We start from the raw sequence: 13559 nt of genomic DNA on the forward strand, positions 1-13559 counted from the left end.
CTTTAGTCATTTCCCATGGACTAAGCAACTATTAGCAGCTGGAGGATCTGAGGAGTATTCCTAGAACACGTCTTCTGGTCTGGCTCTTCCAAAAAGAATTCAGTTCATGTATTCTGAGCTCTCTGGTGCGAAACAAAGCACAGTAAGTTGGGAAAACCAAATGACTCACCTCAACTGTGAGTTTGTGATCCAAACTGAAGCACCAATACATGCCTTTTAAGTTTGTCCCTCTTCCTAGCATGGGAGTGTCTTTGCTGTACAGAAATGGAGGATAAATGTATGAATTGCCAGAGAGGGCATCATAGCTGAATTAAAATATTTTCTTTTCATTTTCCCATTTCTTGTCATGTATTTCCAGAAGTTTAATTGTTGTTTGCACCATGTTTTAAAAGTAATCTCTCTGGCACACAGATTTTCATCACTGTGAATTGCTTGAGCACAGACTTCTCTTCACAAAAAGGAGTAAAAGGGCTTCCTTTGATGATTCAGATCGATACTTACAGCTACAACAACCGAAGCAATAAACCTATCCACCGAGCCTACTGCCAGATCAAGGTTTTTTGTGACAAGGTAAGTGGAAAGCACAGCTACCATGGATGGAGGAGGAACCTTGTTAGGCAGTTTACTGTTGCTACATTTTAGACCTAATTAAATGTTTTTTCTTTCCTTGAAAAATTGTATTTCTTCATGTATTTCATTTGGACCAGCTGGATCACAAATACACAGATTATCAAGTAATTATTTTACTGCTTTGCAGCCTTTTTGGCCCTGATTCCTCAGCTTGTGAGCAATAGTTGGACTACTTAAGGGCAGCTGTTATAGGTAATGATTGTGGAATATCAAAAAAATAATAGAAAGTGCAGATGTAAAGATCCCTACTTGGAAGGTCAGTGCTGATCACAGGCTCATGTAAATGGCTGTCTGCTGATGCCATCCCTTCTAACTCATAGGATAGGTAGCAGGTAAACTTCATGTCAGTTTCTCTGACAGAAAAATGCACTTTTTCAGTGAACGTCTGCTAAGCTCTCTTTTATGATTCAGTGGAAAACAGCAAATACAAGTGACACAGCTGATGGGTTTTCCCCCTCCCTTGCTTGTGAGCAGTTATTTTAGAAGCTTCAATGAGACTTTGATGTTGCTAGGATTTCCTTATGAAAAGTAATATACAAAAATGTATTAGCCATTCCCATTTTGTTATTCAGTAACTGGTTTTTGTGCATGTTTATGCCCTCTTTAGCAAAATTTTGTTCTTTTACAATATGTATGACTGCTCCTTTGTGGGAATTAGTAAGATTTTTCAGCACCCAAACATAGATCATGCCCTAATGAATTAGACAGTGTCATGGTCAGCTGTGTATATCACCAGAAACAGTTGCTCAGAAATGTTATGTCGGTGATGATTCTTAGAAGAGAGTGTGACCAGTTTTCTAAACCAGTGTTTAGCATCTGCCAGTTGATGACTTTATCCACACTGAGAAAGACCTTTCATGGGGTAGCTGATGCCCGGATTCTAGTCAAGGTTCATGGATTCAGGAGCCTACACCTATTTAAGTGACTTGGAAATTTATCCAAATTAGTCTTGCCATCCTACAGGTGGGAACAGAAAGACAAAAGGCCATGCCCCAGGCAAAACATAACATTAACTTTTTAATGGAAAGGGTAAGAGTTCAACTGTTTCAGGTCTCTGTGTTGCTGCTCCTTCCCCCTTTTCAGCTCATTCCCTTGTTGCTGTCTTGGCAACAAGATCTTGAGGGCTAATCAGTCAGTTGTGTTAGTGGAGGAAAATCTTTGGAAGTAATGAATGTAAATGTATGCACTGAGGTCTTATTGCAGCCAAAAAGCTATGCTTTTAATTGTAACTTTGAATGTCAAATATTGAGAGATGTGAAGCTACAGCTGGATGTTAAAAGCTCAGTAAATATCAAAGTAACAAGTAATTTTCATCTACCTGTTTCTGAAGAGCAATTAGAAAAATTTGAATTATTTAAAAAAAGGAAAGAAATTCAGAGCATAAACTCATCTAGGGTGACCTCTAGATACAACTGATGGAGATTTTGAATAATACATGTTCATTGCATCTATTGGCCTAATTGGTACTTCAAATATCCACACTAGAAAGCAGGAAATGGATGTTGAGTCTATTAATCAAACTGTTTCAAAGTAGAAGGAAAGATCAGAGGGGTAGTTAAAGCATTATACACATCAAAAATGTATTGGAAGTGGGAACTGAAGGGCTCAAGGGTATTGATAATAGGCTGTATATCTGTTTAATATAAATGTATGCACACACATAGAGCTTTTCAACTGAATGCAGGTGTGAAAATGAATTGAGTGAAATTTTGAGTTGAATGAAAATTATCAAGGTCAGTTCACATGACAGGTTATGCTAACTGGCACTTGGTAAGAGATGAATTCTTGCTTCTCCCCAAACTTATGCTGCCAGATCTTTACCAACATCCCTTTGTCACAGGGCTTTTGTGAGTAAATAAGTGGTTGGAGAATTTCCACTTGCTGGTGGTGCCGTGGGAATTCATTGTGCTCAGAGAAAGGTAGCTGGTGTGGCTGGGTGTTATCATCTTTCTAAAGATGTCAAAATAAACCCCTGGCTCTGGTTAAGGTGGTGCTAGATGGTTGAGTTTCTCTTGTTAGTCTGTGACTCTCCTTCCAGTGACAGGGACATGGCTTGCTGCCTCTTTGGGAAAGGCCATGAAGCTGAGACAGGTATTTAATGCCCACCTCCTTGTCATGATCAATTAAAGAGGTACTATAGGACCATTAAAATAAACCCAGCAAACATATAATGATCTTTATACATTGTGAAAGTGTGAACTGCACCGTTATGTCCCAATCTGACAACCTCAAAGAGAAGCTGATGAGAAAAGTGCCTGATTTATTACAATCACCTGGACTAATGGGACTGCACAGTAAATTCTTCCTGCCTAAGTATGAAATGTATTTTACTTTGGAACATGGAAGAAAAGTTGTTTCTGTGCCTGAGGTGTTATTACAAATGTTTTTTCCTGCAATGGTGGCGCTGCTTTAGGACCAGTAGGTGTATTTGTATATTCAGTTAGATAAATCACAGGTGGAGGTATCTGGTTTTTAAGAACATTCGCTGACAAATTAATTTCTTGTAGCTGAAAAACAGTGTAGCTGTTATAGAAAGAGTTATCCTTGAAGAAATGAAACTGCATTTAGTTAAGTGGTGTATATTATATATATTTTAGTATTTATTCTGGCAATTGCTTAATTTGAATATTAATTTACATATAAACTAGAGAACAACGCCAACTCAGATTCAGTATGTGCTTTGTGACATAAATGTATGGAGATAAATGCTGCGAAGGTTCTGAATGTGTCCTTAGTCTCTATTCATTCTCTAATCTTCTGTCCATGTTTGTTTTCCAGTAGGAAATCTTCAAAGCATTTGTTACAGTCCACATTTTGTTTTCTCAGTGCTGATTCTCTGCCCTTGCAGTCTTTTTATCGTATGCAGATTACTGATGCTGCATTACAAGAATATATAATTTTTATTTCTTAAGTAGGTTGTCAGGGAAACTTGCTACCAGGCATGTTTATATTTATATATTGCACGATGCTTTAGCCACTGTGTGTGAAGGAACTGGGACTTCAGAGATATTTGATTTTCTATATGTGATTATCTTTGCTGAAAAGAACCAGAAGTCTTTGACTTGGCAAATACCATAACATTGTTTCAAAATAAAATAAATTAATCCAGTTTTCTTTAATCTATAAAAAAAAATTCTTTGGCATATATGCAGTTTTTGCATACTTGCTTTTGGTATAGAACATCATAGAGAAAATGGACTATCACAGAGTATTGAGCAACTGTAATTGCCTATTAATCTTCAGCTTTGGAGAGAAGAAGGCTGAAGTCTATGTGCCTGCCCAAAGAGATGTGGAATGCTTTAGCCTGGAACTAGAAGCAAGTGTACACATGCACTTCGTAGTGATGAAGGGAGTGGTCTTTATGATGGCAAGGCCTTTGCCAGGCTAGGGCTAGAATGCAAGACTTAAGCTTAAATGAGTTGAAGAATTAAGAAGAAAATACTTTGAATCAGCTGAAATTCATAGGCTGCATTTTGCTAATGATTAGTAGCATTTGTATTTATACCTTGTATTTATACAAAGCCCAGATATCAATTAAAAATTAAGAACACATTTCATTATTTCACTGCCCAGAGCATGTTTATAGTCCCCTATAAGAGGGTTATTTCTTTTTCTGTCCTGAAGAGAAATGCAAACTGTGGTTTATCAGATATGTGTCAGATGGCTCAGCTGTCAAAACCATGCAGCAGAAATGCTCTGGTATGCAAAAATAATTTTGTGGTCCATTGTCTGACCCCTGTGACAGTGATGTCTGTCATGTAGGCTTGGCTGACCCGTGCCATGTGCCATGTGGGTTGCTCCAAGCTCGAAAGGGCAGGTAGGTAGTGCTGTTGGTATTGCAGTTGCCACATTTGTGAAGTGGCTGTGGCAGAAATAAACACTGGTGGATGGGAATGGCTGCCCAGCTCAGGGATTGCCTGCACCCCAGAGAACTTGGGGTGTGTTGCCTTGAATGAATGAAGGAAGTGAAAGTCATGAAGCTCTACCAAGTTCATGGTTACCAAGAATATTACAGAAAATCAGTAAAACATGTATTTTTTATTGTGTATAAAAGGCTGAGTTCTCCTCAGTTTCTGCTTTCTTGAGAGGAAACACGCTTGCTGCCGTGTATGAAATACTTTGGTGGTTCATGCTATTCCCTGTGAGCAGCAGAGTGAGTGAGCAGCACTGGGTGGCAGGCAGGGCTGCGGCCACCTGGCAGAGCACTTTGTGCAGCACAGGTTTCTCAGGATGTGCTTTCTGCCGAACAATGGCTGTGACACATATTTTTGCTCCTTTCTTAGAAAGAACAGGTGGCCTTTAAGGTTATAAATGTATCCCTAGAAACAATTTTGATAAGAGCACAGCTCTGAATCCCTTGGCTTCTGTGGCTGAGGTCAGTGAGTAACAAGTAGACTGGGACCTGGTCTGGAAGCAGTGTTTCTGTTTGACATGTTCATGTTTTTCTAAAGAGCAATTTCTTCCTCCAGCTCTTTCAGCCTCTGGAAATCAACTGATAGATCACAACCAGGAGTACATCTTTCCTTACATTCTTTTTAAGCTTGATTCATTGACTCATGTGTGAATTTTGCCATCTTGAGTGGGTATTTTTGCTTTTCTTACCTCCCTCCTCCCCCTTTCTATTCAAGAAACTTCTAATTTTAATTTAGAAAAAAATCCTGTAATCTTGCATGCCAACTGTCTGGGAGCATATGGATCTTTATTACCCTTCACAATGTGAACGGGTATTATTTATAAAGTAAATTAGGAGAACTTCAAAGGAGGTGTTGCTGCTTTTTATGTCAGTAACAAGTTTTATTTTTTAAACTTGTTGTGAGTGTATTTACATAACAGAAGCCTGCAATTTCCCATGAGTTCCTGGTGCCTAAAAGGGCAGTGCTACATTGCTTTCCTATTTCTGGAGAGCTTATCCTGGTTTGAAATGCCTGTATTTTTCTGTAAGAACCCTTGCAATGTTGGCAAGCTGTCAGCACAGCCTTCTTGGACTGTCAGTTCTCAAAAGCTCTGCACAGCTGGCTACAGTGGAGCAATGCCACCCCCAGACAAAGTGGGTGGTGAAGAGTTTAGGGAAGACATCAGCACAGACACGATGTAAGATGATAGCAATCCTGCAGGTGTTTTATGCCATTACATACACAAAGTATTTGGCCTGAGCTCTGTCCATTGCAGACACTGGGCTTGGGATGCCCTTTGCACTAGATGTGCTGGTGTCAGTGCTGCTACAGATTGCACACTGCCTGTCCTGGCTCCTCCAAACCAGCATGTGGATATGTTCCCCTTGCTGTCTGCAGTCCTGGGAGCTACTGGATGTGCCAGCTTGAGTCTCAGGCACAGGTGATCAGTGCACAGCTGGTACCTTCCCAATAGATTGGACAAATATATCTACAATGGAATGACCATTGTAGCATTTCTTATGTGTCTGTTGCTGTAGTTCCAAGCATTGCAGAGTACAGTGCCCACAATGGTTCCTCTTTGGGTATTATCTGTGGGTTGTCTCTTTTGCATTAGGGAGCAGAAAGGAAAATCCGAGATGAAGAGAGAAAGCAGAACAGGAAGAAAGGCAAAGGCCAGGCATCCCAAGCCTCCTGTAATAATGGTGAGTAAAGTGGGCCTTTCTGGTCTGGGACTAAGTAATGTTTAACATGCCTCCTTTCACAACCGTGTGCTTTGTGATCCACCTAGCAGCTGAAGGAAAGTTGAGTGCACTCCCTCTGCAGAAAAAGAGTGATATCACCTTCTTCAAAACAATGGCTGACCTGGATTCCCAGCCAGTTCTCTTCATACCTGATGTTCACTTTGGAAACCTACAAAGAGCTGGACAGGTAGGAAATAATGAGATGAGCTGGTGCCCACTTGCCATCTGGCTGCCTCTGCTCTGGGGCAGGTTTTTGGGAATTAAATCACTGTTCCTGGGGACTGGTTGTTTCAGCTCTCATTTTGGTAAATGCAGTTTTGCCACATCACCTGTAAAAGACCTTACAAGAGACAAGTACCGTTGTGAGTTCTGGTTGCAAAAAAGTTTATAATTCTTTGATAACTGACCAGTTTGTTTATGTTACAGTTTTGTCATTCTTTTGCTAGGAAGAAAGAATGAAACAAATAGTCAAGAATTTTAAAATAGAAGGTTGGTTTATGACTGAAACAAAATCTGGTTTTGAGTGTGCTCTTTGGCTTGGTGAAATGAAGTGCCACCTTGTGGTAGCAGAGATCCCCCTCCCTTTCACAGCTGAAAACAAAGACCAAGCTCTTACATATGTAGGAAGGTCAAGAGTAGGGTCACAACACCAATGCCCATTTTCTTTCAGCATCGCCTAGAGATCTGGAAATTCCTTTAAAAAATATTTTCCCTCTTCCAAGTAAAACTCCATCATAATAATGTGAATACTCAATATTGGCAGTTATTATCACTGGTAGACATAAGGAAATCTTTGCTGATTTGACTCTTTTCTACTTTATCACCTTCTGGGAAGTTGACAACCTGAACTGGAGGGTCAGCTCTGACTTTTCTACTATGAGCCTGTTATTTATTAACATTTCAGGGAGTAGAATAAGACCTTTATGCGAGTGTTTATAAAGACAAATAGTTGATGAGGAAATTTAATATGCATCTTGGTGCAAAATAGTAAAATGAGGAAGATTAAATGAAACTGAGTGTTGGAATTGTCAATTATTTTGAGGCACTGAGAACTGTGGTAGAGCAAAGCAAAAGAGCGCAGACATTGCAATTGCAGCTGTCACTGGCTTACTCTCCCAAATTGGAAAGACTCCCACTCACATATCAGTGCTGGGTACCTTCTGTCCTTTCAAACCAGAATGGTTTCTTTCAAATGGCTTTCAAACCAGAATGTGGATTTGTCTCAAAACAGGAGAAGGTGGAAGCATTCCTTAGTATATGTAATCCTGTGAATAATTTTCTAAACTAACTGGAGGACGCTCACATTTCCTAGCTCTTAGGCAATGTTCAGCCATGTCTTTTATTGCTGTAACTTCTAGTTACAGACCTCCACTTTGCACACACACACCTCTGAGCTATTCTCTTTATACGGGGTCAGAAGTGAAGGCTCCCAGTGAGAGCCAAGGGTGCTCTGAGTCTTGCCAACACAAGTACTGGAGACCTGCCTGCAGTGGCTTTTGCCCACCAGGACAGGCTGCGTGCCCTGTGCCCCCACCCCATGCTTGCACCACAGCTGGAAGGCTGCTGCACTTGGTGCAGATCTGCAGTGCAGGTGCGTTGTGAGGAATTTGGCTGACTGTTCTGTAAAGTCTTGGACAACAGACTGTGATTTTGTACCTCCCCTGCTACTGTCAGCTGCATTTGCTGCTGTTGTAAATTTGGTCCCAGTGACTCTGAGCTGTATGGATTTACACAAAACTGGGCTTGGGCTTCTGCCCACAGCCTGTGCAAAAAATGTTCAGCTGTACCATTAGTAATTGGATTTCCATTAGGTCTGTAGTTTAATCTTGTTCTTTATAGTTTAATTAGATTTTCAGACAGTATTAAATACATACAAAAGCTTGTGAGTGTTGTGGTTTAAACTGTATTAGGGGTAATTTAGGTGAGTAGTGATCTGATTTAGAGGATTGTAAAATAATTGAGAAAATGATATAAACCAGGGAAGAGGGTAATGTCTCTCAGATATACTTTGATGTATTTCCACTAGATGATGTTCAATAGCAGTTTCTCTAAGCCGCACTTTTTCAAGATGACAGAATTAGAGGTGTTTGTGTTTTTAGAAAGAAAAGGATTTTTAACATATTACAAACTGCAAAACACTTGTTGTCTTTTCTCCCTTTTGAAGTTACTCTGCTAAGCAGGTGTCCGAGTTTTGGGTATAATGGATTTTTATTTCCATCCTTCTAGGTTTACTATAATACAGATGATGAGAGAGAAGGGTAAGACATTTATTGTTTCACAAGCTTTGTAGTTAGCAGTTCGGATTAATAGAAAGTCAATGCAAAATATGAAATCAGATAAAACTGATCCCCTTTCTCACCCTTCCCGCATGTTCTCCCATGTAAACTGTCTGCTTTTTATGTCTGTATTTTAATACATTTCCAAGTAAAAGAGCTTTAAGGTTCAATACAGGGGCAGGACAATATATTGGATAATGAAGTACCATCTACATAAGCATAAGGGTTCTCAAATAATTTAAAAACCGGGAATTTTTTATTGAAGCACTGAACTTCAGTGCATTCTTGAAAGCTGTTTAGCAGTGCACACACGTATATGCAACAAACACAGGAACTGCACAGAGAATGGCCAAGTGCCAGAAAAGAAAGGCAGCAACAGAACAGAGAACCTGGGAAGGAGGAAGGTTGGAAATGGGAGTATCCCCTATCTGACTTTGGAGGGACTGGAAGAATTGATGAAAGTCCCTTTAATAGTTAGAGATGCCATGAAATAAGGGCTGAAGTTCAGCCTGCAGTGTGTGCCAATCCCATACATTTGTAAGTTGCTTGAATCCCAAGTGAACACTCTGAAGTCTGAGATTCTGGAGTAACATAACTGCACTCCCATAAGCCTTCAGAAAGTGACCTGTGACCTGTGATAGGGAGTGGCTGAGCAACTGCAGTTGACATTGACTTGAAAACATGAGGCCCTTTTAATTTCTTTTTGAAACTAGTGTTCCTCATAAGGATCACAGTGGAATTTGAGAAACAAAGGGGTTTATTGCACCAAGCAATAACCACCACCCTTCCCTCAATATTTAAACAGTTAAAGGCCTTTGGGGTTTTCAAATTAGTGTGTAACACAGGAACATATTTTCCTGTCACCTGTCCCAGCCAGTCAGTCTTGGCAGATTAAAAGGCCTGGATAGTTCAGATAAGCATCAAAAGCTAAGTCCTTGTAGTTTCTGCTTTTTGGTGCTACTTGAGCAGCTACTGTGTATTTTTGCCAAAGTACTAAGTGAGTTATGACTGCTGCTTTTGTCTCCTCTTCTGCTGTGAACACCATTTTACTCTGACATGGTGTCCCTGTTTTATGTATTCTAGTAGCAGTGTCCTGGTCAAAAGGATGTTCCGGCCTGTGGAGGAAGAGTTTGGTCCCTCCCCTTTGAAACAAATCAAGGAAGAAGGTCTGAAAAGAGGTAACAGTCAATTCTTAGCAGTTAAAAATAATTCTGTGGGACTCAAACCTCAAGCTGGGAAGGGCAGTTGTGGCTTGGACAGAGTCAGTTGTTGGATGCTAGTACAAATACGGGTAGATGGGAGAAGAGATCTTTGCATCTGCCAGTCTACAAGGAGGCATTTTAACAAATGCTAGAAACTACTTAAAAGCAGAAAAAAAATGGGCTATGCTCTCTCAAGAAGGGATCAGGACATAAGTGTATATAAAAAAAGCTAGAAAGTTTCTTGGTCCTTGGCCAAGATACATAGTTCATAAAAGTTCCAGTAGCAAATCTGTGATGGTCTATTTTTAGCTTTTGCTCATCTTTTCTGTTCTGTCTGGGATCACGAGCAAATACACAAGATGCACTGGGTCAAATACAGAGACCTTAACAGGCAAGCTCCTGCTGACTGCAGACTTAGATTGGCTGGAATAAAATCTCCAAAATTTCCTACCCGATTAGAAATATAAGACATGGAGAGATATCTTCCAGCAGATCTAACTGAATTGTTGAAGAGTTTGTTTCCCTTAACTGTTTTTACTGCCCAAGTGAGTATTATTACAGTTACGTTTCATATGCTCTACCAACTCCTGTTTTTCAGTCTTCTACAAGTGAAGCTTAAGTTGAATAGTATTGAAGCAACAGGTTAGGTTGAGTTGTTAAACTTTGCTCTGAAGGTGGTTTTGTCCACAAAATCTGTTTTGTGTACGGTCACTTCCAGTGCAGTGCCTTCGGTGATAACTTCCTACACTGTCACAATTAAATACCCTGGAGAATATTTGCCATTCCTTCAGTTTCTTGAGTTCTGTCATGTAAGCTGAGTGAAGGCTTCAGGGCTTTGAGAAGCATATGTTGCTCAAATTTGCAAGTATTTTGAGGTTCACCCATCAGGTTGTGAGATGACAAAGCAACAAGGTACAGAAGTGAACTGGGTTTTTCTTAGTTGCACCATTTGTAAGACTCCTTTGAGCTTTATAGAAATGACTTGCCACAAGCCCTCATTTGCAAAGTTTCTGTGTCGTTTAGGGTGGTGTGCTTGAACCAGGGGAAGCATAGAAGATTATAGGATGGAGACTGATATCTTCTTGAAACAAATGTGAACATATGATTCTATTAATTAAATCTTAATTTAATCATGTGAGGTCAGCACTGACCACAGACTTACATTTGGCTGACTCAAGATCTTGGCCAAATTCACATTATCAGGGCTCTGTCAAGCAGAAGAGGACAGCCACCAGGGCTACATAAAGAACTGTCATTTCCTACAATTTCACCTGGGTTTCCCAGCTGGAAGCCTGGGAATTTGCCTGCAAGGAGATATTTGTTTGCTTTGATTATTCCTGTCCTTTGCTGTGGTTAGTTGTTTTAATATCATCCAGGACTTGCAAACATTTCAAGGGAAAGATTAGAAAGAAAAAAAAATAAATTTTCCGCTGGTGGCAAAAGTATGTAGATTGATTAAATCCAGGAGGAGCGCAGAACCAGAGAAGCTGGAGGATGCTCTCTTCACATCCCCTTCCTGTTCGGTGTTTCTCTCAACTTGGACTATGCTGGCTGGAGGCCAAGCCTTTTCCAGCACGGCCTTTGCTCTGGTGAACTTCCTGCCATCCGGAATCCTGCATATGGGATTGTGCTGATGGAGTGCAGCTCAGCTGAATCTACCCATTTGATAATGCTGTCTTTGCCAGAGAATTCACTGGGTATTAAAATGTTTTGGGGTTTTTTTCCCCCAGTTTTGCCTTATTAGAAGCTTTTTTCTCGAGATTTATTTGGTACAGCAAAATCAATAACTCCTAGAGAGCAGATACAGGTGGGGCACTGGTGTAATGTTTGAGAGGGAGCAGGTCTGATATGTGAAATATACATTAAAAGCAATGTAATCCCAAAGCGTCTCATTAGCAGAGCAGTGCAGGTAAGTAGCAGCCAGTGAGGTGTCCAAGCCCCTCTGAAGAACTGAAGTGAAAGTGTGTAGCCTCACCTCTGCGTGATGGACCTACTTATAACACTGTCTGGTGGAAGTAAAAATATTAAGGGGCAGCCTTCAAGAGAACAGGTCAAAAGTTGCTTGCAATCAAAGTTCATATTCTCACTCAGGTGGCTGCATCTTTTTGAATTATTCTTTCATCTCCTCGACCTCTAAGGGAGGTACAAGTGCCCAACACAGAAATGTAAAGTATGTCAATCTGTACCAAATGTGCAGCTTTTGGTCAGCTAGTTACTTGGCTAAACTTGGCCTTTTCCTGTTTTGAGTTCTCAGTAAGAGTTTTCAAATCACTTTCCCTTTCAGATTTCATTGGGAGTTTCCCATTAATTATAAATCCAGCATATGAGTTACAGATCAGGTGGATTTCCAACTTCAAGATAGTAATTTTTTGTCTAGCTTTTGTCTCTTAGGAAAGTCATGTTAAACTACTCTGAAACATTTTGGATTCATAACAATCATAGGAGTTGTGAACCATCCCTGTGAAGGGCAGCAATCACACTGTCACCAAGGGAATTTGTGCCTGGCCAATAATGAAAACTCCAAATGAGAGAAAGGAAAGCCACGTCACAGCTACCAGCCCTTCTTTCCTTGACTAAAATGTACCATATCTTTATCCAGAGACCACTTAACAGAGACTGTAGTCATTGTTCATAGGGTGTCAGTCACAGCATTGGTAATGGCCAGGCTCAGACCTTCCTAATGTCCCAAGTCTTACTGTCTTATTGTGTCCTTTGTTTCATTTTTCCACATGCGTGTTGTTGTTAACAATTTTAAAATAAGTATCTAACATTGTTCTGCATTCACACACAAATCCCCAATTCGGTTGCCTGGCTTCCGAAAGTCTCACTGGTGTAACAACATCCCTTGCCTTGAGCAAAGGCTGTTTGCCACTCTGCAGTTTGGTATATTGGGGCTATTTATCCAGTAATTAAAGGTAAATTTATCTCCCCCCATTTTTGCAATTCTTTTTAACATCTAAAGAATATTAAGGTCTGCAGTTGATTTCAGTGCTGGCAAGAAGGTTAAGAGCTAAAACCAGGTAGTAGATCAGACAAATCTGAATTAATCTTTTAACTTTCAGTCAAAAATAGCTCATTACCTACTACAAAATTTCCCCCCTGTTCTGCTCCAAATCTTGAAATCTGAACTATTAGAGCAAGCCCATCTAGATGCCATAAATGTGGTGACAGTAGGATCAGAGGACGTAAGTATGGGTTGTGTTACATGGTCACAGTCATTCAGTGGCTGTGCTGCTGCTGAGCCTAGTGGAGCCTTTGCAGCCCCTTTCCATCTTGTCTGGCTGTGCTGCCTGCTGTGGCCACCTCTGCTGCTCTGTCAGCATGAAGGCTTGTGGGGCTGTATTGTACTCCGAGGCAGGGATCTGATCTGTTTGAAGAATAACTCAGAAAAGGGTTATTTTTTCAGTCACATCTGCTGTTTGAGAGAGTTTGTCATCCAGGAAAATTCACTGAGATGAGGCAGAGTAGAAGAGCATAAGGGCAGGGATGAGACAGGAGCTTCCTAAGGCATCACTGTCACCAGAAGTCGTTTATGGAAAACTGCTCTACTGAATCAAAGCCAGGATTTTCACACCTGTCAGGGAAAAGTAAAACCCAACAACCCCCCATATGTTTACTAATCCTGGCTCTCTGTGTGTATAATAGTGATTCCAGTTCCCTGTTGTCCTTGTAATAGATGCTTCATTCAGCATAATGTTGTACCAAGCAAAACAGAGAGATTTAAAGCTCAGCACGGTGATTGTGTAACGTCCCCAAATTTAACCTTGGGCCAAATGACTTTTTTTGCTCCTGTCAGATATGTTTGTAGTTGTTAAG

General features: G+C 40.5%; 1 protein-coding gene across 6 annotated transcripts in view; it reads left to right on the plus strand.

Annotated features, from left to right (window-relative positions):
• Positions 1 to 13559, plus strand: part of GRHL2 (grainyhead like transcription factor 2) — a 66092-nt gene that overhangs the window by 39758 nt on the left and 12775 nt on the right. For 5 of the 6 annotated variants that reach the window (XM_085053330.1, XM_085053332.1, XM_085053336.1 and 2 more), the window contains 5 exons: positions 412 to 570; positions 6139 to 6226; positions 6313 to 6452; positions 8492 to 8523; positions 9625 to 9719. In XM_085053330.1, the coding sequence (XP_084909456.1) occupies positions 412 to 570; positions 6139 to 6226; positions 6313 to 6452; positions 8492 to 8523; positions 9625 to 9719 (514 nt within the window). The remainder of the gene's footprint in view (positions 1 to 411; positions 571 to 6138; positions 6227 to 6312; positions 6453 to 8491; positions 8524 to 9624; positions 9720 to 13559) is intronic. The other variant, XM_085053331.1, reaches the window with a different exon arrangement.

Source organism: Lichenostomus cassidix, chromosome 2, assembly GCF_008360975.1.
Source record: "Lichenostomus cassidix isolate B80296 chromosome 2, HeHo_3.0, whole genome shotgun sequence".
In the NCBI taxonomy this organism is placed as follows: Eukaryota; Metazoa; Chordata; class Aves; order Passeriformes; family Meliphagidae; genus Lichenostomus; species Lichenostomus cassidix.